Below are 24,687 nucleotides of genomic sequence, written 5' to 3' on the forward strand. Positions count from 1 at the left end.
TGCATTGTCAGACAGAGTCTTAACCACTGCGCCACCAGGGAAGTCCCATGCTGGCAATTTTTGATTTGGGCTTTGAATCTATGAATCAATTTAGGGGAGAACTGACACCTTCTGACCCATGGAAAAGTCATATCTCTCTGTTTATTTAGGTTTTCTTTCATTTCTCTTAGCGACATCTTACTGTAGTTTCAGCTTATAGGTCTTGCACATTTTTAAAAAAAATCAGATTTATCCTTAAGTATTTCACGTTTATGGTAGTATTAATTGATTTTTTTTTAAGAGCTTTGAGTTTTGGTTGTTTGTTACCATGGTGTGGAAATACCACTGACTTCTGTATATTGACCTTGATCCTGAAGAGAGTAGGCGCTTGGAAAAACCCAGGACCCCTACCTTCTGAGGCTTCCCCCTCCATGGCAGAGAGAGGCCTTGGCTTGGGAGGTAAAAGAACTCGGATTGCAACTTCCCTGGTGGTCCAGTGGGTAAGACTCTGCGCTCCCAATGCAGGGGGCCTGGGTTCGATCCCTGGTCGGGGAATTAGATCCAACATGCATGCTGCAACTAAGAGCCCACATGCCGCAGCTAAACATGCTGCAACGAAGATCCCATGTGCTGTAACTGAGACCCGGTGCAGCCTTACTGACTAAGTAACTATTAAAAAAAAGAGAGAGAGAGAACTAAGATTCATGGCATCTACTGCATTTCCCAGCCTGAATGGGGCCAAAAAGAGTGGCAGAAAGGGCCCCTCTCCCTAGGAGCTAGCCCTGGTGGTGGCTGTAGCAGCCCTGGCCCTCACTGAGGAGGATGCTGTGTGCTCCTTGGTTCCCAAAGGTCTTTCCATAGAGTTCACTGATATTTGCTTATTTTGCAAGTTCTCCTGTGGGAGTGTTTCTCGCCATCCATGAGCTGTGTGAATTGCTGTGAACCCAGCTTAAAAATAAAGTTTTCATATCAGAGCAAGCTCCTGGTAGTCATGGGGGTGCAAAGAATGACAACAGAGGTGATATTGACAATATTTGGCAAGCTACAACTGACAACTGCCTGGGAGTCTGAGATTTGGCTGGTTCACTGGGTTCCATCTCTGTGCCCAGAGCCCTGGACATCTCATGTCACAAAGGAGAGGAAGTTCTGGGGCCATGCTGTCTCTGGGACCTTGGGCGAGTTCCTAAACATTCTTGAGCCTTAGTTTTCCTATCTGTAAAACAGGCAGCCTCTTTCTTCCTGGGCAGTGTAAGACCTTTGGAGTTGATCCCTGGGTGAAACTTCTAGTTGCCCTATGGCAGTGAAGCCGCCTCCATGTGGGAGATGAAGTTTGTCCGTCCCTGGGCACCTCATGCCCTCAGCTTCTTGAGGACAAACTCTGCACTGCCTGTAATGGTGGGTGGTTTCCTTGGGGTCTCTGTTGGGGAGTGGGCACTGGTCAGGGGAGAGGTCACCTCTGGAGAGGGAGACCTGGGTGGCCCTGGGCAAGTTCCTGAATACCAGACATGTCAGATCCCTTATGTGTAAAGTGAGGGTGATTGTGTAACTTATCCCTAAGATTGTCCTGGGGACTCAAAGAGATACTGAATTTTAGCATAGTACCTGGAACTCACTACTAAACATCTATTAAATGCTAGTATTTCTATTTCTGCTGTTAATGTCATTACCATTATCATCAAAACCTTGAACTGTCTTCTGTGTGTTCAGTATGTTGGCTTGTGGTTGTGTACCACCTCTTGTCTCCATCCATATTGCTAGAGATAAGATCTGTACTGTTTGAGATGTTAGTATTTATTGGTTAGTGTACCTTATTGGGTCATACATCAGAGACTGATAGAAACTGATTTCCTCAGCTTGCCCTCCCTTGGAAGGTAGCAGACACAGAGCTCTGGCTGAAATCTAGAATCTCCCAATTCCAGGGATTGGAGACGTTTAAAACTGTCTGTACGTTCCAGAAATTTTCCTTGGAAGCTCAGTGTTTCTTCCTCTGTTCTTTGCTTTAGGTTGGCCAGCACGTTGACAGAAATTGCCTTTTGACATAGCTCGCACCATGGCTGGCTGGTAGGACCACCGTCCCATGCCCAGAAGCCAGGTGAGTGTGTAATATCTAGTATCTGTGGAATGGAGGCACTGACTTAGCCAATAGGCCTTATTCAGGTCTTTGGACATTTGAAACAGAGCACTGCTTTAGAAGCTGATGGCCGCCTCCTAGAGGAGAAGGAGGAAGACAGGCACCTCTGGCATTGCACAGTGGGCCATCTCCACAGGGCTGCCCAGGCCCTGCCTCCTCCAGGATGGCCGTTTGCTCTCCTGTTGCATCTCAGGGGTCACTCGTTTGAAAAGGCCAGGCCCAAGTAGGATGAACTGTCCTCTGTGAGCATCAGGGGCAGAGGATAATCCTGGCCAAGTGACCTTTGCCCTCTGGCCATTCCTGTGATTTCCCAATGCTGACAGAAACCGTTAGAATTTATCCTTAACCACCAGTGCTTGGAGCTCATTGCCCTTACCGCACCCCGTGCCTGTGGGGAAACTGAGCCATCCCCTACTGCTTAGGACTCTCAGGTGGAGACTCTGTCCAGGGCTTTCGGGACCCAGCAGGACAGAGCCCAAAACCCAGGTGGGATTTTGTCTATTACTATCAGGCCAGTGATGTTTTGGGCCAAGGCTGCCTACCTGGAGAAGAACGTAGGACTGAGGGACGTCTTAGAACACGGAGATAGCTTGGAGACCTCCTGGGTTGGTTAGCTGCTTCCTCTTATAGGCCAGCTGGCTGGTGACTTTCCAAGGGGTGTATGCCCTTCAAACAGTGTCACAGCTGCACAGGGTAAGAAGTGTCTGCTGGGCTGAGCAAGGTATGTGACAAGGGTTGGGGGTCGGTTTGTGAGGTTTCAGCTCTTATCTGCATATAGCAAGATGATAGTATGGGCGTGGTCAGGTAATCCTGGTGTCAGGAAAACATTTCCAGAATGTTTACCCAGCAAAAACAAACTTTACTGGTATTAAAAACTTTTTTTAAAAATTGAGATAATTTGCATACCATATAATTCACCGATTTATAGTATACTGTTTAGTGATGTTTTTGTATATTCAGGAGTTGTACAAATATCACGTCTATCTAGTTCCAGAACACTTTCATCACCTTCAAAAGAAACCCCACACCCATTAGCAGTCCCTCTCCAATCTCCCTTCCTCAGCCCCTGGCAACCACTAATCTACTTTCTATCTCTATGGATTTGCCTGTTCTGGACATTTCATATCAATGGAATCACATAATATCTATGACCTTGTGTGTCTAACTTCTCATACTCAGCAAGTTTTCAGGGTTCATCCACTCTGTAGCATGAGTCAGTGCTTCATCCATTTTTGTGGCTGAGTATATTCCATCGAATGGATAGACTACATTTTGTTTATCCATTCATCTGGGATAGATTTGGGCTATTCCCACCTTTCGGTAATTATGAATAGTGCTATGAACATTTATGTACACAAATTTATGTGGACTTGTTTTCACTTCCTTTGGATATATACCTAGGAGTGGAATTGTTGGGTCATGAGTCTTTGATATTCTGAGGAACTGCCAGACTGTTGTTATTGTGGCTGCACCATTTTACATCCCCCCCAGCCCCGCCCCAGGCCCCCAGAGCTCTCTGGAGACAAAAAATGACTCAAAGTCTATGCCGGTTTCCTAGGCTAGTTGAGGATCATCAGTGTTGACAGTGCTCGTTACCTGGTGCTGGTGGCAGCATGCAGTGAGCCAGCCACCTAGAAAGTGGGTTTGGCGCTTGGTTGTGAACAGGCTCTCTTTGGACATTAGTGTTGGAAAATCATGGTACTTTATGTCTCGACAAGGTCTTACCTGCAGCCCAGAGGGGTGAGTGATCACCCCTTGTCCTATAGCCCAGGCCATTGTCTGAAGGCAGCGGGCTGGCTTAGGGTTCTCTGAGGTCCTCGGCTGGGTGACCCCACCTCTGCGGGCCCTTTGTTAACTAGGAAGTACATAGTCCGAGCAGTAAGTACTTGCTGAGTGAATGAATGAATAAAAGAAAACTGCTCCTTTCCTATCACAGGGTCAACAAGGAAGACACAGCCAGAGCATTACAAAGCAGTTAGTTTGGTGATTACGGAGGGAATTTCTGGAAGCCCCCTCAGGTGTTCCCTCTGGCCCTGCCTCTCTGTACCCGGTGAGTGAAGGGGCTTGACGGGAAAGGATGGTCTGTGAATGGTTGTGGCAGATGGTGGTTGATGTCAAACAGGCAAAAACACCCTGTTTTTTTCTTTTTTGGCTGCGGTGTGGGATCTCAGTTCCCTGACCAGGGGTCGAACCTGGGCTCTTGGCAGTGAGAGCACAGAGTCCTAACCCCTGGACCACCAGGAAATTCCCTGAGCAGTTATTTTTAAGAGATGTATAAATATGTCAGCTTGTGTACTTTTTGTCGTGGGTGTAAGTCAGCTCAGCAGATTGATTGATTGTTCCACTTTCAGTTGAACCAGGGCCTAAAGTCGGCTGAGGCCTCCCCATTCCTGCTGCCCAGGACTCCGGGCACAGAGGAAGAGCAAGGCAGGAGGAGGGCTGGGTCCTGCGGAGTCTTGAGGTGCATACACAGCCCCCACACGATGCCCCCACAATGTATGTGGCTGTCGGTGTGAATACTGAGGGTCAGGCTGCCTGCTTGGGCTAATGGAATTGGTGTCCACCCTTGAATTTTGCTTGTCGGGTCGGGTCCTGTTCGTTCAGCAGCTACATATACTGCTCGCATGCTGAGAAACTGGCCTTGTGCTTGGTGTTAAGATCAAAAATGGGTGTGACTTACAGAAAAACAAACAGGAAAAGCAAATGCAGATGACCCTTAGCCAAGGCATAAAAGATACTCAGTCTTTTCTGATACTAAGAATAATGCTCTTTGGAGCTTCCCTAAGATATTTCTGACCCTTTGTCCTGAAAGGTGTACACGATTCTCTTGGTGGGAGTCACGCAGCACCATATGTTGCTTTTGGAGGTTCACAACTCCTCGGAGGGGGATTTGCTTACCACTTTGCTCCAGCAAGTCCACTTCTAGAAATGTATGCCAGAGATAGACTGTCAAAAATAAGGATTGTGACAAGACTGTTCATTACAACATTCTGAAGTATAAAACTGGAAATAACTTAGATGTTTGTCATTTGGGGCTGGGACTGATGGGGCTGGATCGCTTAGTGGGGTGGAGCCGAGCCCCTGAGCAGAGGAAGGAGGGGTGCCTTCTTGTCATGGTGATGGGATTTCTAGGGTGAAATGAGTAGAAAAAATTATAAGGTGAAGGATAAAGAGATGTACTGCACTCACTTTTATCCCTCATAAGGAACGGTGGGGGTGGGATATAGACATGTGTATTTGTTTATATTTTATTTTACTATTTTTTAAAATTTTATTTAATTTATTTTTGGCTGTGTTGGGTCTTCGTTACTGTGCGCAGGCTTTCTCTGGTTATGGCGAGTTGTGGCTTTCTCTAGTTGTGGCGAGTAGGGGCTACTCTTCGTTGAGGTGCGCGGGCTTCTCATTGCAGTGGCTTCTCTTGTTGTGGAGCACAGGCTCTAGGCACAAAGGCTTCAGTAGTTGTGGCATGTGGGGTCAGTAGTTGTGGCATGCGGGCTCTAGAGCACAGGTTCAGTAGTTGTGGCACACGGGCTTAGTTGCTCCGTGGCACGTGGGTTCTTCCTGGACCAGGGCCTTGAACCCTTGTACCCTGCATTGGCAGGCGGATTCTTAAGCACTGCGCCACCAGGGAAGGCCTATATTTTACTTTTTTTTAATTTTTCCTTTTTTTGGGGGGCTGTGCCATGTGGCATGCAGGATCTTAGTTCCTCGACCAGGGATCGAACCCAGGCCCTCGGCAGTGAGATTGCAGAGTCCTAACCACTGGACCACCAGGGAATTCCCTAAATCATAGTAGTTTGATTGTAAGATACGAGATATGCCGTAAAGGCCAAAATTAGAAAAAAAATCTTTAACTGCTTTTAGGAATCATATTTTTGGTTTCAGGTCGACAATGCCCATAGTCTTACTGTTATATATTGTAGGAGAAAACAAGTAATTGATGTCTTTAAGAACCAAAATTGGGAATTCCTTGGTGGTCCAGTGGTTAGGACTCCACGCTTCCACTGCTGGGGGCCTGGGTTTGATCCTTGGTTGGGGAACTATGACCCGCCCCCCTGCAAAAAAAAAAAAAAGAACCAAAATTTTTAAGATGAAAGACATATGCAAATAAAAGATCAAAATACTTAAGTGAAAATATTTTAATTCTAAATCTGCATTGGGAATGTCCCAGTTGTATAAGATGGTACCAGGGTTGTGTCAGAAGGAATCCCCCTCTCCACCCCACCAAGGGTGGGGCAGGTAAATGTGAATGAGAATTAGTCCCTGAGTTGGAGCATCAAATGTATTAAAAAATCCAGGGTTCCTATTGGTGCTCAAAGGAAAGGAAGAAACTCACTGGTGCCCTTCAGAAGGTGTTAGGGAATCAACTCATTTTGAAAATTGGTAGGTATAAGGAAAGAAGCAAGCATTTATCCTGCCTCTACTCTATGGACTGTGTTTGCAAGGAACAAAAAAGTGGGTAAGAGCTAGTTTCCTTCGAAGATAGATCAGTGCTGCCAGAATTTTCCAGAATCCTTTACTCGCACTGTCCAGTGTGGTACCTGGAATATCGTGATTGAGGAAGTCAAGTTTTAATTTTATTTGATTTAAATCTTTTTAAATAGCCACATGTGGCTAATGGATCATGTAGCTATTAACATTCTGGCTAATTAATATGAAACGATGGAATTATAAATTCATACGTTTGCAGGCATCTGATGAAATGGTGGGTCTAGACAGTGGACCGCAGTGGCTTCCAGTCCCCAAGGAAGGGTGCACATGCTTCCAGAGGGATGTGTGCTTGGTTGGACCTCAAAATCTAGTTTTGGGACATTGGGGTTGTGTTACATTATACCACAGGGATGCCAACTGGCAAAACCCAATTGGGGGAAACAGGACAAATGGCCTGATTTCCTCAACATATGATTGAAAAGAAAGCGGCGGGGGAACCTATAGGTTTCAGCCAAGCATGACTTCAACAAAGATTGAGGAATGATTGTTTAATTGTTGATGGTGTGATCATGGGATTGTGGTTTTGTGTCCTTGTAGTGATAAACACTGAACTGTTCATAAATGCATGTTGTATGGCATTTGCTTCTTAGAGGCTAGTGGGTGTGAGGCGTGTGAAAGACCAAGGTGGTCGTCTGACAACCATGGAAGCTGGGTGGTGGGCATGAGCAGTTAATTGTGCTGTTATTGCTGCTTCTTTGGGTATGTTTGCAATTTTCCGTAATGAAAAGTTTGGAAGATGAGGTTTGACCCAGGCATTCCCTCAGGGAGCTTTATGATTCATGTCACCCAGGGCAGGGGAAACACTCATTTACAAAAGTGAGGATGGTGGCCGCTTGTGGTTAAAATTCAAGCAGAAAACCTTCAGCAGAGATTCTGGAATTGCTGTGAGGGGCTGTGACCAGTAGCCTGTCAAGCGGGACAACCTCTTGTTAACAGCATTCTCATTTTCTGTAATAACAACACTTACAGTACCTTCATGGAGCCCTTGAAGAACCTTAGTGATAAAGTGGGTGCTGTTCTCATTTCACAGGTGAGGAAGCTGAGGTGTGCAGAGATGAACCAGGCATTCTGGTTTTGACCTAATGTAGTGTGATGCTGATGGCACCTTCTGTTCTGGGAGCACTCCGCCCACCTCCCCCAGTACCCAGAGTGCATTTTATCACCACAGTGCATCAACACCCTGATGCTGTAATGTCCCATATGTTGTTTTCTGACATAAATTAATATATTATTCATTAGAAATCAATCTCACCTCTCTGTTGGTGTGGTCTGTCCAAAGCAGCCATAGCCAGTTAAGACTGGATAAAGTAGGTAGTTAGCTGGTCTTCAGTATGACTTTGTCTTGTAAAAAGCACTGCTTTGCAGATTTGATCCTTATGTGTGATCTAGGGATTATTGCAACTCCCAGTGTGCGAGGGACCTCAGCCCCATGTCTCAGCCTACTCTGTCCACTGCCTACCCCACACATCTGTGTGTGTCCCCGCAGTGGCCTACTGGGGCTATGCTGCTATGGATGGGAGGCCTTTTGTTGAAACCCCAAGGGTGTCCCTGGGGCCCAGTTAGCTCGTGCTCCCTGGTAGAAACTAAGCAGGTGTTTGGTTGAATGCGTGAGTGAAATGTCTATGAGACCGAGGCGTCTGGCACAATCCCAGTGTGAAGCCTGTGACAGACCTGACTTGAATCCGGATCTGCGGTGGTGGCCTGTGTGACCCCAGCCATCAGAGGTCTTGCCCTCTCTCCAAGTTGGCTCCCTGTTGGTAAATTGTCCCATTTGTGTCCCACGTGGTCACACTCCCATCTGTACCGTGGGCTTGCTGTGGCCCCCTTGGTTGCTGTGAGAAGCTGACGGTTGTTGCTCATGGAAGGACTGCATCCCAGTGGACGATGGCTCTTCGATTGTTTGGGATCTTGTTACACAAAGGAGTCTTTCCTTGAGGACCCTGTTCGGTGCTCTTGGGGGTCAGAGTAAACCTGCTTTTGCGTTTTAGTAGTTGAGCAGCCATAGAGGGGTTGTGGCCCTTGAGGTTAAGATTATTTTGGTTTTTGTTTTCCTGCCTTAAAAAGTAATAAAGTAGGGCCTCCCTGGTGGCGCAGTGGTTGAGAGTCCGCCTGCCGATGCAGGGGATACGGGTTCGTGCCCCGATCTGGGAGGATCCCATATGCCGCGGAGCGGCTGGGCCCGTGAGCCATGGCCGCTGGGCCTGCGCATCCGGAGCCTGTGCTCCGCAACGGGAGAGGCCACAACAGTGAGAGGCCCGCATACCGCAAAAAGAAAAAAAAAAAAAAAAGTAATAAAGTAAAATTCACATAAAATTCACCATTTAAAACATTTTAAAGTGTACATTGGCATTTACTACAGTCACAATATTGTGCAGCCATCACCTCTAGTTCTAGAACATTTTCATCACCCCAAAGTGAAATTTGTACGTGTTAGCCTGTACTCCTGCACTCCCCTACCTCTGCGCCCCACCCCAGTCCCTAGCAACCATTAATCTATCGATACTTTCTGTCTCTATAGATTCATGTGGCTCTGGGCATCTCAGATAAATGGAATCATATACTATATGGCCTTCTGTGTCTGGCCTGTCTCACTTAGCGTGTTTTCATAGTTCATCTGCATTGTGACATGAATCAGAAATTTATTCCTTTTTAAAAATAAATTTATTTATTTAATTTATTTATTTTTGGCTGTGTTGGGTCTTCGTTGCTGCGCATGGGCTTTCTCTAGTTGCGGCGAGTGGGGGCTACTCTTCGTTGGGGTGCACGGACTTCTCATCGCGGTGGCTTCTCTTGTTGCGAAGCACGGGCTCTAGGTACATGGGCTTCAGTAGTTGTGTCATGCAGGCTCAGTAATTGTGGCTCGCGGGCTCTAGAGCACAGGCTCAGTAGTTACGGCACACGGGCTTAGTTGCTCCATGGCATGTGGGATCTTCCGGGACTGGGGCTCGAACCCATGTCCCCAGTATTGGCAGGCAGATTCTTAACCATGGCGCCATCAGGGAAGCCCTATTCTTTTTTTTTTTTTTTTTGCGGTATGCGGGCCTCTCACTGTTGGGGCCTCTCCCGTTGCGGAACACAGGCTCCGGACGCGCAGGCTCAGCGGCCATGACTCACGGGCCCAGCCGCTCCGCGGCATGTGGGATCTTCCCGGACCGGGGCACGAACCCCTGCCCCCTGCATCGGCAGGCGGACATTCAACCACTGCGCCATCAGGGAAGCCCAGCCCTATTCTTTTTATGGCTGAAAAATATTTCATTGTATGGATATATGACATTTTGTTTATCCATTCACCCATTGATGAACATTTGGGTTGTTCTTACTTGTTGGCTGTTGTGAATAGTGCTGCTTTTTAACATTTATGTATAAGTTTTTGTTTGAATAAATGCACATCTCTCGGGTATATATCTAGAAGTAGAATTGTTGGGTCATATGGTAATTCTGTATTTAACTTTTTGAGGAACTGCCAGACTGTTTCTCACATTACTGCACCATTTTACCGTTTTACATTCCCACCAGCAATATGTGGTGGTTCCAGTTTCTCCACATCCTCAACAACGCTTATTTTCCTATTTTTTTTTTTTTAATAGTCATCCTGGTGGATGAGAGGTGGTCTCATTGTGGTTTTGATTTGCATTTCCCTAATGACTAATGATGCTGAACATCTTTTCATGTGCTTATTGGCCATTTGTCTGTCTTCGGAGAAATGTCTTTTCAAGTCTTTTGCCTGTTTTGTTGAATTGGGTTTGTTGCTAAGTTTTAAGAGTTCTTTATATATTCTGACACCAGACCCTTATTAGAGATATGATTTCTAATGTTTTTCCCGCTCTGTTGATCTTTTCACTCTGTTTTGCACAAAAGAATTTAGTTTTGATGAAGTCTAATTTATCTTTTTTCTTTTGTTGATATTGAGCTTTTGGTGTCATATCTAAGAATCTGTTGCCAAATCGAAGGTCATGATTTACCCTTACATACTCTTCTTCTAAAAGTTTCGTAGGTTTAGCTTTTAATATTTAGGTCTTTGACCCATTTTGAGTTGATTTTCATATATGGTAGGAAGTAAGGGTTTTGTTTGGTTTTGATCATTATATTTTCTATTGATATGAAGACTTTTTGGCTTATGTAACCAGGAAGGGGAGTGCCATAGCTGGAAGTTCTGAAAGTACTTTTTCTCATCTGTTTAACAAATACGTATTGAACACCTGTTCTGTCCTGGGCCCTGGGACGGTAGCACTGAACAAAGAGATAGTCTCTGTTCTTGTGGGGGATGGGGTGGGGGGGACAAACACGTAAACGGAGAGATGAGTAAATAGAATGTCAAGTGGTGATGAAATGGGAAAGGGGTAGAGACCCACTGAAGTGCATACATGGAGGGGAGATACGTGTAACTTGGCTGTTTTGGCTGAAGAAGAGAGTGGTATACAGAGACCTGGGGGAGGACCTTCCAGGTAGGGGGAGCAGGAAGTACAAAAGCTCTGAGGTGGGAGTAAACTTGGTTTTCAGAGGAGCAGCTGGGATGTCAGAGTGGCTGGAGCTGAGAGAATAGGGTCGAGGGGTAGGGGGGACGTGTGGGGGACGGCAGTAGACAGGTCAGAGAGGCCGGCGGGGCCTTGGCTGGGGTGAGGCCTTGCTTTTACCTTGAGTAGCATGTTTTACAAAATGACCATTAATGTAATATGCTCTAGGTCAGCTTGGCTATTTCCTGGAGGTTGTTGTAGGTATCTATACCCAGAACAACCCCCTGCCCAAGGGGAAGATTTCCACTTACAGGGTGGAGGAGAGAAGTAGGATTTCTGTTCCAGCTCTCACAGCTGTGCAGGAAGTGCTGCAAGAACTGTGCATCAGTAGAAACTGTTTCTTAGGCCCATGGGCTTCATGGAGACCAGAAACTTATTTAGTCCTAGACATAGGTTTCCCTGCTGGCTCTGAGCCTTTTGGGGCGGCCTCCGGCCCTGCTGCCGCAGGATGTGTGCAGGGAGGAGCTGACAAAGGAGCCCAGGCAGCGCTTCCAGGCAGTGGCGTCACCACATTGCTGGGTGTCCTGTTGAAAATGATGAAAGATGCACATTTGGTTCTCCCACTTTCCACTCACATTTCCTCCCAAGACTGGAGAAGGCTTTTCTGGCCCTTCCTGGAATTTTCTGTGTAAAACCTCCTGCCATTTCCAGCTCAATGAAGTTGGTGGTCAGGGCTGCGTTCTTGGCCAGGCCCTGAGGGAGTCAGCCCTGGAAGGGTTAAGGCCTCCCATTTTTGATGTGACACCCGATTGGCACATTGCAGGTGGCATGGAAATGGCAGGCGTAACCCTTTGTGGGCCGAGGAGGCTCAGCCTGGGAGGCAGCTGGGAGGGACAGAGGACTGGTCCTTTCCCATGGGAGGGAAACTCAGCCAGACACCCCTCACAGTGACGTCCTACACCAGAGGACTCCTGGTCACCATTTCCCTGTGGACATTTCATATTTTTCAGATTCCCCTCACAGGTGGCACCTTTATTTCTGTGTCACGTTCTCTGGCACCATTTGTTTCTCCGGGGCTGCAGGGGTTGGGCTTCAGGCACAGGCCCCCACTGTCAGAGGCTCAGACGCCCATTTGGGGTCACTTGCAGGTGGGCAGTGTTGGGTGCTTACTGAGCACTTCTGAGAGTGTAAACACAAAATCCAAGTCCTCGTGTGGGGGTGAGCCTGGGGGTGCTATCAGCAGTTGTAAAAACACTCGCTACCCGTCTCTCTCCTCCACTCTTAAAACGTGATCAGTTTAGGTGTACTTTGTCCTACTGTGTGCTTTGACTAGAAGGTATAGACAGGCTTTCATCTCATGTCCCTGGGAAGGGACACTCAGAGGCCAAGGCATGAGGCTGAGGGGTAGAGAGAGCTCAGTGGAATCTGCGTGGCCAGTCTGGTTAGTGGTGTTCCCTGTTTTCAGAAGTTTTTAGGAGATTTGTCTATGTCTGGGAGAAGATAAAAACATACTCCCTACGTACACCATCTTCCCTAACAGGATCTGTGCTTTCTTTAGCTGCCCCTCCCCCATGACTCCAGGGAGGGAGGATGGTTGTTGAGGTCAGGGGACTTGGCTGTTCCAGGCCAGGCCCTGCATGTCCCCAGGTGAGTTTGAGTGTCTGGGCATGCTACCAGAGGGCTGGCTGTTACTGTGGCATGAGCCTCATTGAAGGCAGTGACCACTGATTTTTCTGGAGATGACTTGTCCCAAAACCTGCTCTGTTCCCACAAGCGGTACTGGGGTGAGGTGCTTCCAAGCGTCTTTCTCCACAGTGCACGTCTACCTGGGATTTTCCTTTAGGAATCTGAAGACCATTCAGGCTTTATTTTTAAAATGTTGGGTGGTTACTACTTGAGTACATTAAAGTTTCTGCTTTCTAGGTTAATTTTATTAAACATATCCCCAAAAAGCATTATTTCAGAGGCTGTATTTACATGTCCTCCACCTTAAAAAAATAATCAGATTGTAAATGTGTGTTTATTTGTAAATGTGAAAGCCTGAGGTTCTGTGTGTGTGGTTTTTAAATTTTTATTTATTTTTTTTACTCTTTTCAGTCTTTTTTTTTTTTTTTTTTGCGGTACGCGGGCCCCTCACTGCTGTGGCCTCTCCCACTGCAGAGCACAGGCTCCGGACCCGCAGGCTCAGCGGCCATGGCTCACGGGCCCAGCCGCTCCGCGGCATGTGGGATCCTCCCGGACCGGGGCACGAACCCGTGTCCCCTGCATCGGCAGGCGGACTCCCAACCACTGCGCCACCAGGGAAGCCCCTCTTTTCAGTCTTAACAATCTATATGCCTACATATCTGGGTGGTTCTTGAACCAAGGACTGAAGGTGACTTTGATAGGATGGCTGACTTGGTCTGACTTTATCTTGCATGACTCCTCTGGGTGGTGATAGCCTTATAGATGGGTCATTAGCATTTCAGATGGAGTGTGGTGTTTGGGCACACCTGGCATGTTAGAAGTGCCCTGTTAGGAGTAGGTCGAGATGCTCCTGAACTTAACCTTCCCCTTTGACTTCTGTGTCTGAGCTGAGCGCTGCATTTGCAAATGGTGTCTCTTCCCTGAAGGGTTAGGTAGAGCGGACCTCTGGGGGCTGAGGGCAGAGAGCTCCCTGCGGAGAGCGCCAGTGCTCAGATTGATTTGTTTGATGGAGTGACTGGAGGCACTTCATTTAAGTTGTGTGCGTGCATGTATGTGTCTTTTTGGAGCATACTCTGTGCCATTTCACAGGTCTCAGCACTCCCCTCCTCTGTCCTTCAGGACCTAATTAAAGGTTCCAGCTCTCCGCACTCTCACAGGCTGATGGCGGGCCGGTCAGGGCCCCTACCCCACCCCCAGTCCCTGCACTCCTGCAGGGCACCCAGAGTCAGAGAAGTCTGTGGGAGGCCCGATCGATCATCACTGTTTAGCCTCTTACACTGAATATAAGTGGCCTCACTGTAATGGGGGAATGTTTTTTCCTTTTAAGCAACCTCATTCCATTTTAAAAAGTTGTTAAAAGTTTTGATTTCCTTTTATTTGGTTTCATCTACTTACTTTGGAGATGGGTTTTCATGCGTCTGTGTATTTCTGCCACTTCACCTTTTGTGCTACCATTTCTTTCTCTCTCTTCCATCTCTATCTACAACTCCAGATTCTACTCTTGGGGCCTAGCTCAAATGAAGCTAGATCCTTAGCCTCCTCCTCTGGACCGGCAGGGTGGATTTCTTTTCCAGTGTTGATTTGTAACAAAATGGTGATTGACACACATATCTCATAGCCCTTACTGGGTCTTTGCTCCCATGAAGGCGGGGGACCCCCCAGGCTGCTCTTCCTGCCCTCCACAAAGGTGGTGCCTGCAGGTCACTGGCCCCTTGGAGGTCACCGTCTGGCGCAGAATCAGTATTTGGAGCCTTTCGGCGTCCACATCCTGGGCCAGATGGGCTGTGAACTAGGAGAAGGGTGTTCTGGTCGTTAGTAACTGACCAGGCTCCTCGGTGCTGCAGAAGTTCCCTTCTGGGTTCAGGCATCACTCAGATAAACAACAGTAGACAGAAGTCAGTTCTTTGCCTTCTCTGGAAACTTACTGTGTGCACAAAGAAGTAGAAATGAGCATGGTTGCAGTGCTAGTGATTTTTAAATGCTCAGCTGTTCCACCCAGGTGCGAAATTATTTGTCTTGGAGGAATTGTGGGTTGGTGTGGCGGAGGCGTGCAGGGATCCGCACAAGGCCCTGCAGGGCTCTCTGCAAGGCCCTCTGGGCTCCTTCACTGGCTTTAGAAGTTGGTGATCCTGGATCCTGTGTCTAATCTCATTTCCATACTTAATGGTTTTGCTTCTTCTTGAGGTAGTTGGACGCTGATCACCCATAAGAACTGCTGTTCTTTTGCTCATAAATGAATAGAGAAGACCCTTTGTAAGGTAATTGGAGAAGGTTTGGAGGTGGGAGGAGGGGATGAAAACTGTGCACACATATGGGTGTGTGTGGTGTTCATGTGTACGTGGGCGCATGTGTTTGTGTTTGCATGAGTGTGGGTACACACACACGTGTGTATTTGTGTGTGTGGCACAAGGTTGCTTGGTGTTCAACTAGCCTTGTGTACTGCATTTTGGGGAGCAGGGAGGTGTCTGCCGACACCCTGCTTTCCTGCGTCCATCCTCTGCCAGTAGGGTGTCCGTCAAGTGGGGTCAGATGCTCCCAAGTCTGGAGCACCCTGTGTTCCTCATCCCTTTTACTCCCTTTTCATTGCCTCAGCCTACCCAGAGCCTAGGCACCACTGGCCACCTTTGGAGGCCAGCAGTGAGATTGCCCACCTTGTGAGAAGCCTTTGAAAGAGCAAGTGAGCCCCTTCAGCAGGACAGAAGAATTTGTTGGTCAAGTCTTTTATTTTTGTTACGTGGCTGTTTATCTGGCGAGCCAGCGTCGGCTTCTCTTAACGCTAGGAAGAAGGCTCAGAAAACTTGCAACAAGTCCCCAGGTCCAGGGAGCTCCTGTGTGGGATGGACACGACTCCACAAGGCTGGGGGTGAGGTGATGTGCCTACCAGTCAGACCTAGTGTTCACATTAAAAGTCAGGAGAATTGAAGGACCAAGGTGCTGACCAGGTGGAGGCTGAGCCTAACTGCTGTTCCCGAGGCTCTCCTGGTGTCCCCAGGCTGGGGCTGAGCTGTGGAGCTACAGTTGCAGGCACAATGCACCGAGGTTCATTAAGGATGCAAAGTGCATGGCTGTGATGGCACTGGAGTGGGACAGTTGGGTGCAGTATGGTGTGAACCTGTGTCCTCCCAGATCCCAACCCCTCCAACCAGGTAGAGTGCGCTTCTTAGGGTTTCTCTAGCACAGATGACCCCCCTGTCCCCAGCCCTCAAGGGCAAAGGTGATTCCTGGTTACCTGGAGAAGCCTGGCCCTATGGCTCTTCCCAGGGACCCCCAGGTCTCCAGCGACTCAGCCCTAGTGTGCTTGATTCACACTTTTCTTCCTGGCTTGCCCCCTGCCCCCCCCCCCCCCCGCCACCCCCCAATCAGGTCATTCTCAGCTCCTGTGCTTTTCCTTAGAGCTTTGGTCTGTCTGATGCTCAGGCACGTGTGCTTAGGAACTGCTTGTTTCTGTAACTGGGTTAAAGTTTCATCCACTGCAGCATTTGAGTTTATAGCATGTAATTTCCCTCTACGAGGGACCTATTTATCTTGAGAGTGTGTAGGGCTTTTAGGATGGTATAAAATAGACCCACGTAGTGGGACAGACTGACCCTGCAGTAAGCAGTCTGCACTCGACACTTTTTGAAACTAAATTTCTTCTGACTTGTCAAAAGGGTTAACCTTGAATTCTGGGCTTGGATTGAATTTACACATTCAGGTCCTTTTTTTGAAATCGATTTTTCTCTGTTGTCAATTCTGCTGTGAGGCTTGTTTGGAAAAGCAGATTTGTTCCAACACTATTAATATATTGGGCACACTGTTTGGTTATGTGTGATTTTGTCCAGGAGAAATGCTAGGTCTAGGGACTGGGAAGCTATGGCCCACAGGCTGCTGGCCTGTTTGGGTAAATAATGTTTGACTGGGACACAGCCGTGCCCATTCGAGAATGAACTGTCACAGTTGCAGAGCTTGAGTAATCAGGACAGAGACTGAATGACCTGCAGAGCTGAAAATATTTACTGTGTCCCTTTAAGAAAAAGTTTGCAGACTCCTGTACTATAGGAATCCGGAAAACTGCTCCTAGCTAAAAGAGCGCCTGCTGGTACCCTAAAGGAAAATGCACGCCTCACACGCCTCACATGCGCATCACGCCCCCTCTGGGCCACATGCATCCCCTTCTGGGGTCAGACAACCTCCTTCCAGCATGTCAGAAACTGCATCTCATCCACTGTCACAGCAAACACCAGATCTTCCCTCAGGTGAGGCATAAGGCTTCAGGCGGCATTTGTGTATTTCTTAGCTGTTTAACGTGCTGCCATTTAAAAATCAGGTTCCTGTCTTTTTATTTTATGTCGCTGATGAAGTTTTAGGGTATTGTGCCCTAACCCCATTGTTCCTACAAGCCCGGTGTTTTTGTTTGTTTGTTTTAATTAATTTATTTATTTTTGGCTGCGTTGGGTCTTCGCTGCACAGGGGCTTTCTTTAGTTGCCGCGAGTGGGGGCTACTCTTCACTGCGGTGCACAGGCTTCTCATTGCGGTGGCTTCTCTTGTTGCGGAGCGTGGGCTCTAGGTGCGCGCACTTCAGTAGTTGCAGCATGCAGGCTCAGTAGCTGTGGCTTGCAGGTTCTAGAGCGCAGGCTCATTAGTTGTGGCTCATGGGCTTAGTTGCTCTGCGGCATGTGGGATCTTTCCGGACCAGGGCTCGAACCTGTGTCCCCTCCATTGACAGGTGGATTCTTAACCACTGCACCACCAGGGAAGTCCAGCCCTGTGTTTTGGGAAGTTTTGGGAATGCATATGTTGAGCTCCAGCAGAACTTACTGTACTCTGAAAGCAAACAGCAAAAGGTGTGGTCTCACTCATAACACTCAATAAAGTTGTAAACATTTAATATCTCATCTGGACCCCATTGGACGAGAGCGAAACTTCCTGCTTGTGAGGAGCCCCCTGTGTCCTTTGGAAACCACGACTGACTCTAGGTAGTTGACGGGGGTGTTTCAGTGGGCACTGTCTGGAGGAGCATGGGCTTCAGTTCCCAGCACTGCCCCACCCACTTGCTGTGTGACCTTCACCTGCCTCAGTTTCCCCACCTGTAAAACAGAGGCTGACGATAGCACTCATCTTGCATCTGAGATGATCCATGTTGGGTAAATACTCAGTCAGTGTAAGGTGTTCTGTCTGTAAAGGAAGACCCCACATTTCTGTTAACAACAGAGGAGCATTAAACTTGAGTTGAGATCCGAGAATCCCAGTGGTGAAAGGGAGCCCGTGCTCACCAACCCCTCACCCCACCCCCCAGTCCCTGAGCTTCTCTCTGTAAAACCTACATTTGTTCATTCGTTAAATGTTTGAAGTGCACCTACTATGTGGCTGGCACTCTTCTGGAGCTGGGGATACACCAGGAACATTGATGACAGGGGGCTTGTACCTTTTGGTTGCAGAGGTCTTCCCTTCCCAGGCCTCCCCATGAGTGCTTCCGCAGCCCCTAGCAGGGCAAGTCTTACTTTTCTGAGGTGAGGCTGCCGTGGAGGCGTTTGAGGACAGCTGTTCTGTCCTCCTCCTCACTGGCAAGTGTCATTTAAGCCCTACCATGTGCTTGTCTCTCCAGGTGAAAACAAACAATTTAAACATGATTAACAAAAGGGCTTTGGAGTGTACAGTGGAACGTTCCACAGTGGGCAGCTTGTAAGAATGCCAGGTAGAAAGAAGAGTGTTGGATCTGGGTTCCAGACCCACTAGACTTGGATTTCCCCACCTTGTGGGATGACAGGCTGGTCTTCTACCCCCAGAGGCTCTGGGTATATGGCACCTGTCCCCCTGCCCCCACATGTATGGGTGTGGCCCGTCCCCACCTGGGTCATAGGACTGCTTCAGGGAGAGTCTGTCCTCCTCATCTTCTCAGTTCAGGTCTTTGAAGGCCCAAGGAGCTCCTAGCCAGGTGGCTGGGCCAGGGGCCCTTCTGATGATGTACAAGAGAGAAAACATCTGTATTCTGGAGTGTGTTAAGTTTTCAGACAACTAAGGGTTCAGAACCCAGCTTCAATCAGTGAGGAAGACTTAGTTCTCTTTTTCAGGAAACCTTTAGCACAGGACTCACTGTGGCCTCCCTTCCTTTGCCTGAGACTCCCAGCTCAATGGCTTGGCCCATGCTGTTCCTCTGCCTGGACCATCCCCTGGATTCCTCTTCCCGCCTTGGCCTCAACCTGTGAGGCTCCATCTCAGTACACTTGCCTCCCAGAAAGTCAGAATGCAGGAGGGTTTTTTTTGTTTTTTGTTTTTGGCTGCATTGGGTCTTCATTCTGTGTGTGGCCTTTCTCTAGTTGCAGTGAGTGGGGGATACTCTTCGTCGTGGTGTGCGGGCTTCTCATTGCGGTGGCTTCTCGTTGCGGAGCACGGGCTCTAGGCTCACGGGCTTCTGTAGTTGTGGTGCACGGGCTTAGTTGCTCCACGGCATGTGGGATCTTCCCGGACCAGGGCTCGAACCTGTGTCCCCTGCATTGGCAGGCAGATTCTAAACCACTGCGCCACCAGGGAAGTCCCAGGACTTTTTAATGAAAGCAGTTGACTTGCTTGCTACATTTTGCCTTGTAGGGCAACCCCAGGAATCATACACTTTGTGAGGCTAATTTACAGAAATGTAGGTTTAACTCAGTAGCACATTCTGAACCTGTACTGTTTGCTCCACACCGAAAATGGAGATGAATGGGAAAAATCTTCTGCCGTGGAAGAGTTTAACATTGAGATGAAGCCGTCAAGCTGTATGGGCGTTGTTGCTGTGGGCAGCCTTAGTGAGGAACAGCGTGGGCCCTCTCAGAATGAGCCCACACTGATGCTGTGGCCTGATGTCCACTTGGGACAGCTATTGGCCCAGGTAGAAGATGGGCTGTGGGGATGAGCTAAGGGGTTTGAGTTTACTGCTTAGAGCCCAGGAGTCGCTGTAGCAAGTGATATAGAAGGTGGACTGTTAAGCTGCCAACAACAAATGGGAAAGTGGCAGCGGCATCCCCTTTCAGTCCACTGAAGGTCACGGTTCATCTTGGGTTCTTTGTTCTGCCTGTTGAAGGAGCTGGCCGTGCAGGGCCTTCTTCCCTCACCCTCACCCAATACCACTTGTTCTTTCAATTCTCAACCTTTGTAGGTGGGAGTGTTATTTTATCTAACTCTCCTTTTTATCTTTGTCTTCTTTGAATACAAAGAAACTGATAAATAGTCCCTGTTAAGAGAAATAATTTAATCCAGAAATGCTTAATACAGACAGTGAAAGTTTCTGAGATGAGTGTTGTGGATTTTAGTCCAATTTCTTTCAGTTTCAATTTTAGTGAACTTTCTTTCAGTATTTTTTTCTGCAGGTTGTAAGCATTTTAAAACTGTGAATGGTATCATATCATTCTTCAACTTGATTTTCTCATTCAAGTTTTTACTAATGTTACTCTGTGCCTCTTCACATAGCACATCTATGAGGCATGGATGGGGAAGCTGAGGCTCAGAGAGTGACAAGCTCCCCTGGCCATTTGCTCCCTGAGGTCCATCCTCTGTTCTCTGCAGTGTCTAGTGGTGGGGCCTGGCTGTTGGGATCAACTTTCTGTTTCCCAAGTTAAATTGCATCCCTTCTACTTGGCCTTAAAGAGGTTTGACATTATTTAAAACTCGAGAGCTGGTGTTTTTGGTGTGATTTCCTTCCAGAACACAGCTGCTCTATCCCTGCCACTGTCACTCAAAGATATGCATCAGGAAGTAACTCAGGCAGAGAGCAGAGTGAGGTCTCTGGTCTGGAAGGGAAAGAGGTATGCCTGTCAGCCAGGGGCTGTGGAGAGTGTGGAGCTTGGCCAGTGGCTAGTGAGGCTGGCATTTGGAACCTGTCGTTACTCAACTGCATCGGTTGCTGCACAGGCCCAGGCCCTTGTTTCCATGCCGCCCTGAGTACAGTGGCTGTCTCTCAGGGCTATCTCGTGTGCGTGTGCAGGCCTCCGCCTGTCAGCAGACACTTCTCAGACTCTCTGCATGCCAAACAATCCCACTCCCAACATTCTTTCCCCAGATCTGCTCCTTCCCCATGTCAGAAAATCAAATCCATCTTTTTCCAGTTGCTCAGGCAAAACAAACAAACAAACAAAACCCAAAGCAACCCTCTCTTGCCTAGTGTCCAACTGTTGGGATGTTGTGTTGTCCAAATCCTCTAAAGTACACCCAGCATTGGTCATGTCTCCCTGCTGCTCTATCCCCTTTCCATCCTGAACCACGAGATACAGAACCCCCCTGACTGTTCCTCCTGCCACCTCCCTGCCTCAGTCTGTCCCCAAATCCTTTAGAACAATTTGGATCCCACTCCCCCTCCATCCAACACACCCGCTGCCCTCTGTGCTCCACCTGAGGTCAGTCTACACTCAGCACCCTCCTTTTGCCACCTCATCGAGCTCACTCCCTTCTTTGGGCTCTGGAAAAAGCACCCCACATCATCTACTTTTCAGAGCATCAGCTCTGTCACTTCTCCCAAACGTATGTTCCTAAGCCTCACTTTCCTCATGCCTGAAACAGGAGTATTACTAGTAGTGTTCCTGCTGTTATTTTGTAGCAGTGTGGTATAAATAACATTTCCTAGTACAGAGTATTAATGATAACCTCAGGGTTATGGCTGTATGACTTATGCCTATCTAATCCCCCCTCTCAACCAACCCCCCCCCGTCCCGCCCCCTGTGCAGGGTCAGTGTTAGTTTTCTGAGTCCTGTTTAAAAATATTGGTTCCTGGGACTTCCCTGGTGACGTAGTTAAGAATCCGCCTGCCAATGCAGGGGACACGGCTTCAATCCCTGGTCTGGGAAGATCCCACATGCTGCGGATCATCTAAGCCCGTGCGCCACAACTACTGAGCCTGTGCTCTAGAGCCCGCGAGCCACAACTGCTGAGCCCGTGTGCCACAACTACTGAAGCCCACATGCCCTACAGCCTGTGTGTCACAACTGCTGAGCCCACACGCTGCAACTACTGAAACCCGTGCACTCTACAGCCCGCATGCCGCAACTACTGAGCCCACATGCTGCAACTACTGAAGCCCGCGCTCCTAGAGCCCGTGCTCTGCAACAAGAGAAGGCACCACAATGAGAAGCCCGTGTACCGCAACGAAGAGTAGCCCCTGCTCGCTGCAACTAGAGAAAGCCCGTGTGCAGCAACGAAGACCCAACACAGCCAAAAAAAAAAAAAAAAAATAGTGGTTCCTGCCACAGCACAATTCACCCTTTTGGAGTTGTCTTAGAACAGATTTTCCACCTGAGGTCCTCAGACCAGTTGGAAGGTGACATTTTAATAAAAGAAAACATCTTTTGGTAGAAGCAATCGAAATTTGCATCCAACCCAAAACCATGTGTCAGCATTCCGCCTGGGACTTGGTAGCCCACTCATCCTGGGACTGGTCTGTGCTGTGTGCTTGTGAAGCCTCTAGTATGGCTGGAGCCTGCTCTTCTTGGGCCTGAGGAAGACTTGGGCTGCATCCTGCCTGTCCAGCCAGGTTATGTTTGGAGAGAGTGAGGAGGGGCTGAGGCCACCTGGGTTCCAGCCCTGCTCCCCATGTAGCAGCCTGTGTCTCAGGCAGCCTTGCAGCCCTGGTGGCCGCATCTTTACGGTGGGCTTGCTGCTGTTGGGATCTCTCCCTGCAGACAGCAGCTGGCACTGGATCCTGCCTTGATTAGAGGGGGCTGCTCTCTGTGGGCCAGCAGTTCTCCGCTGGCCTGTGGTGGAACTTATGCTGTTGTGGCTGCTCTCCCTCCCTCCCTCACCAGGAGTTTTGAAGCAGATCCTAATTTGTCAGTTGCAGTAATCCAACTTCTTCACCTGCTCTTTAGAAAGTATTCTAATGCACCTCCTCACTGCATTTTGCAGAAATTGTTGGTCATGCTTCATTCCTAGGTCACACTTCATTCCTCAAGGCTGGTTTCCTCCTGACAACTTTTTTTTTTTTTTTTCCTGCTGTCCCTGCCTCTGTGCCTGCAGGGCGGTGGCCGCCAGCCCTGATTTGCTAGGTTGGGGCACTGGTCCTTCCTGCTGAGAGGAGGGAGAGGCCGCTCCTTACTAACACCTGCCCTCCCCAGGAACAATTGCCTGGTAGTGTCGGTGTCCGGGATTGGCCAGTGGCAGGCCCCATGTGGGCACTAAGGCAACCGCCTTTGCAGTGCAGGAGGCTCCACCCAAGGAGGGGGAGGTCAGAGCCTGAGGCTCCATCCCCCATGGCTGGCCCCGCCCCCTCCAGCTGTGCTCACCCTTTATGTGGTGGGGGAGGGGGCAAGGCTGCTGCACCCCTCCCCCACTCAGCAGCCTGCCAGAGGCACAGGGCGTGCCTGGGGTTGGCAGAGTTCCAGCCCCTCAGCTTCTGAGTGAGCTGCCCTGACACTGCACACAGAACACAAGCAGATGGTCTCCCAGGTCCTGTGCTGGGGACCCCGACCAGAACTATGGCCTAGCATGGTCTCTGGGGCTGGTGGGAGCAGCCCCATGGGTGTGAGGCTCTACTCTGGCACCTTGTGACCGCTTGTCCTTCACCAGTGACAATGAAGTGAGGTCACTGGGGCACCACCTTGCTGGTCTGGTGACCTGATGCACAGCGACCTCCTCGTCAGCCTCTCCTCCCACCCCAGTCCATGTGGGCAGTTGGGAGGAAGGAGGGACTTCATGCAGGGTCTGGGGTTCAGATGAGCTTCATGGATTGGAGCCTGGAGTTTACAAGGCCGGAGGCTGTGCTGGGGGTGGGGGCCCTGCAGGCTGGGCTGGAGCAGAGGCGAAGTGGGGAAGCATTGGGGGCGGTTCTGAGTGCAGGATTGGGGGGTGCATTCTCCCTGTTCACTTCGGACCTCCCCTCCCCCAGTGGGCACCAGGCCAGCCTGGGAGCTTCTCCCTTAGGGACAGAATTTCCTTTGACTCCAGTGGGGGCCCTCCTTGACTGAAGTCCTGGACTCCCTTCATCTTTTACCCCCAATAGGCTCCTCTCTGATCCTGGGAGCACAGGTACCCACCATCCAACGTGGCCGCTGAAATCATTCCTCTCATGCAATTCCCCATACGTTTGAGCAGCTCCTGTTGTTTAGGCAGCGCCCAAAAGGAAAGTGACCCGTCCCTCCCACAGTGAGGGAGAGGAGGGGAGAGTGACTGACATTCAGTTCAGGGCAGTGACTTGTCTGCAGCTCATGGGGAGACAGGACAGACAGACTCAGTGAGCAGGCTGACAGCATTTGTGGTGAAAGCATGTTGGAGAAGGACAGAAACTAGAACTTTAGGCTGAGAGGGACATGGGAGCATCCCTTGCTTCCCTCTGGGTTGGTGAGGAGATGACCTCTACAGGTGAAGGAGGGGATGGGGAGATCCGGGTGAGGCAGAGGGACGGAGTGTGGCTGAGGGCTGAGGTGGCAAGGTGTGGGCAGCAGGTGCAGGCTGGGATGCCAGGAGTGGTTGGAGGCAGATGGAGGCCAAGTTGATAGGCTATGCCCTTGAGCTTCAGACTTCTCAAGCCCTGCCTGGAGTGGGGAGCACCCCAGGGGCGGGGGTGACATGGCCACGGGGAAGCCTGCTTGATTCAACCCTTTTGGACTGCCCGTGGGAGCAGATGTCTGAGGGTCCAGGCCAGGCCACGCTGGCCTAACACGTGTCAGACGGATGCTCGGCCTCCTATGCCAGGAGCGCGAAGCAGCTGTCACTTTCCTCCCTTTCAGTTTGAGTCCAAGGCAGGGCCCTGCACTGTTGCTCATTTGTGAAATCAGCTCCTTTAAGGAGCTTGCAAATGAGTCAGCTCAGGAGTGTGTCCCACATACAGTGATGGGGCCCCTTCAATGCCCTGTGCTCTCCCCACCCCCACCAAGTCTCCAGAAGGTGGGCTGCTTTGGGACTGGTTCTGCCTGGCCATACCCAGGACAGGCCTCCCAGGGTGTTTGCTGGTGAGGAAACTGAGGTGCTGGGTGCCCTGCCTGCTTGGACACAGAGCCAGGAGG

At 49.4% G+C, this 24,687-nt stretch overlaps 1 protein-coding gene across 15 annotated transcripts in view; it reads left to right on the top strand.

The window, feature by feature from the left end:
- The window catches only part of GATAD2A (GATA zinc finger domain containing 2A), a 100,675-nt gene that overhangs the window by 36,809 nt on the left and 39,179 nt on the right, over positions 1 to 24,687 (top strand). For 6 of the 15 annotated variants that reach the window (XM_060093952.1, XM_060093954.1, XM_060093962.1 and 3 more), the window contains exon 2: positions 1,983 to 2,071. The exons of 4 other annotated variants lie outside the window; for them this stretch is intronic. In XM_060093952.1, coding sequence (XP_059949935.1) covers positions 2,057 to 2,071 — 15 coding nt within the window. In that variant the 5' untranslated portion in view covers positions 1,983 to 2,056. Of the gene's footprint in view, positions 1 to 1,982; positions 2,072 to 4,046; positions 4,161 to 24,687 lie in introns of those variants that run through there. 5 more of the 15 variants (XM_060093957.1, XM_060093961.1, XM_060093965.1 and 2 more) reach the window with 3 other exon arrangements.

This window comes from Mesoplodon densirostris, chromosome 3 (assembly GCF_025265405.1).
Source record: "Mesoplodon densirostris isolate mMesDen1 chromosome 3, mMesDen1 primary haplotype, whole genome shotgun sequence".
NCBI classification, from domain to species: domain Eukaryota; kingdom Metazoa; phylum Chordata; class Mammalia; order Artiodactyla; family Ziphiidae; genus Mesoplodon; species Mesoplodon densirostris.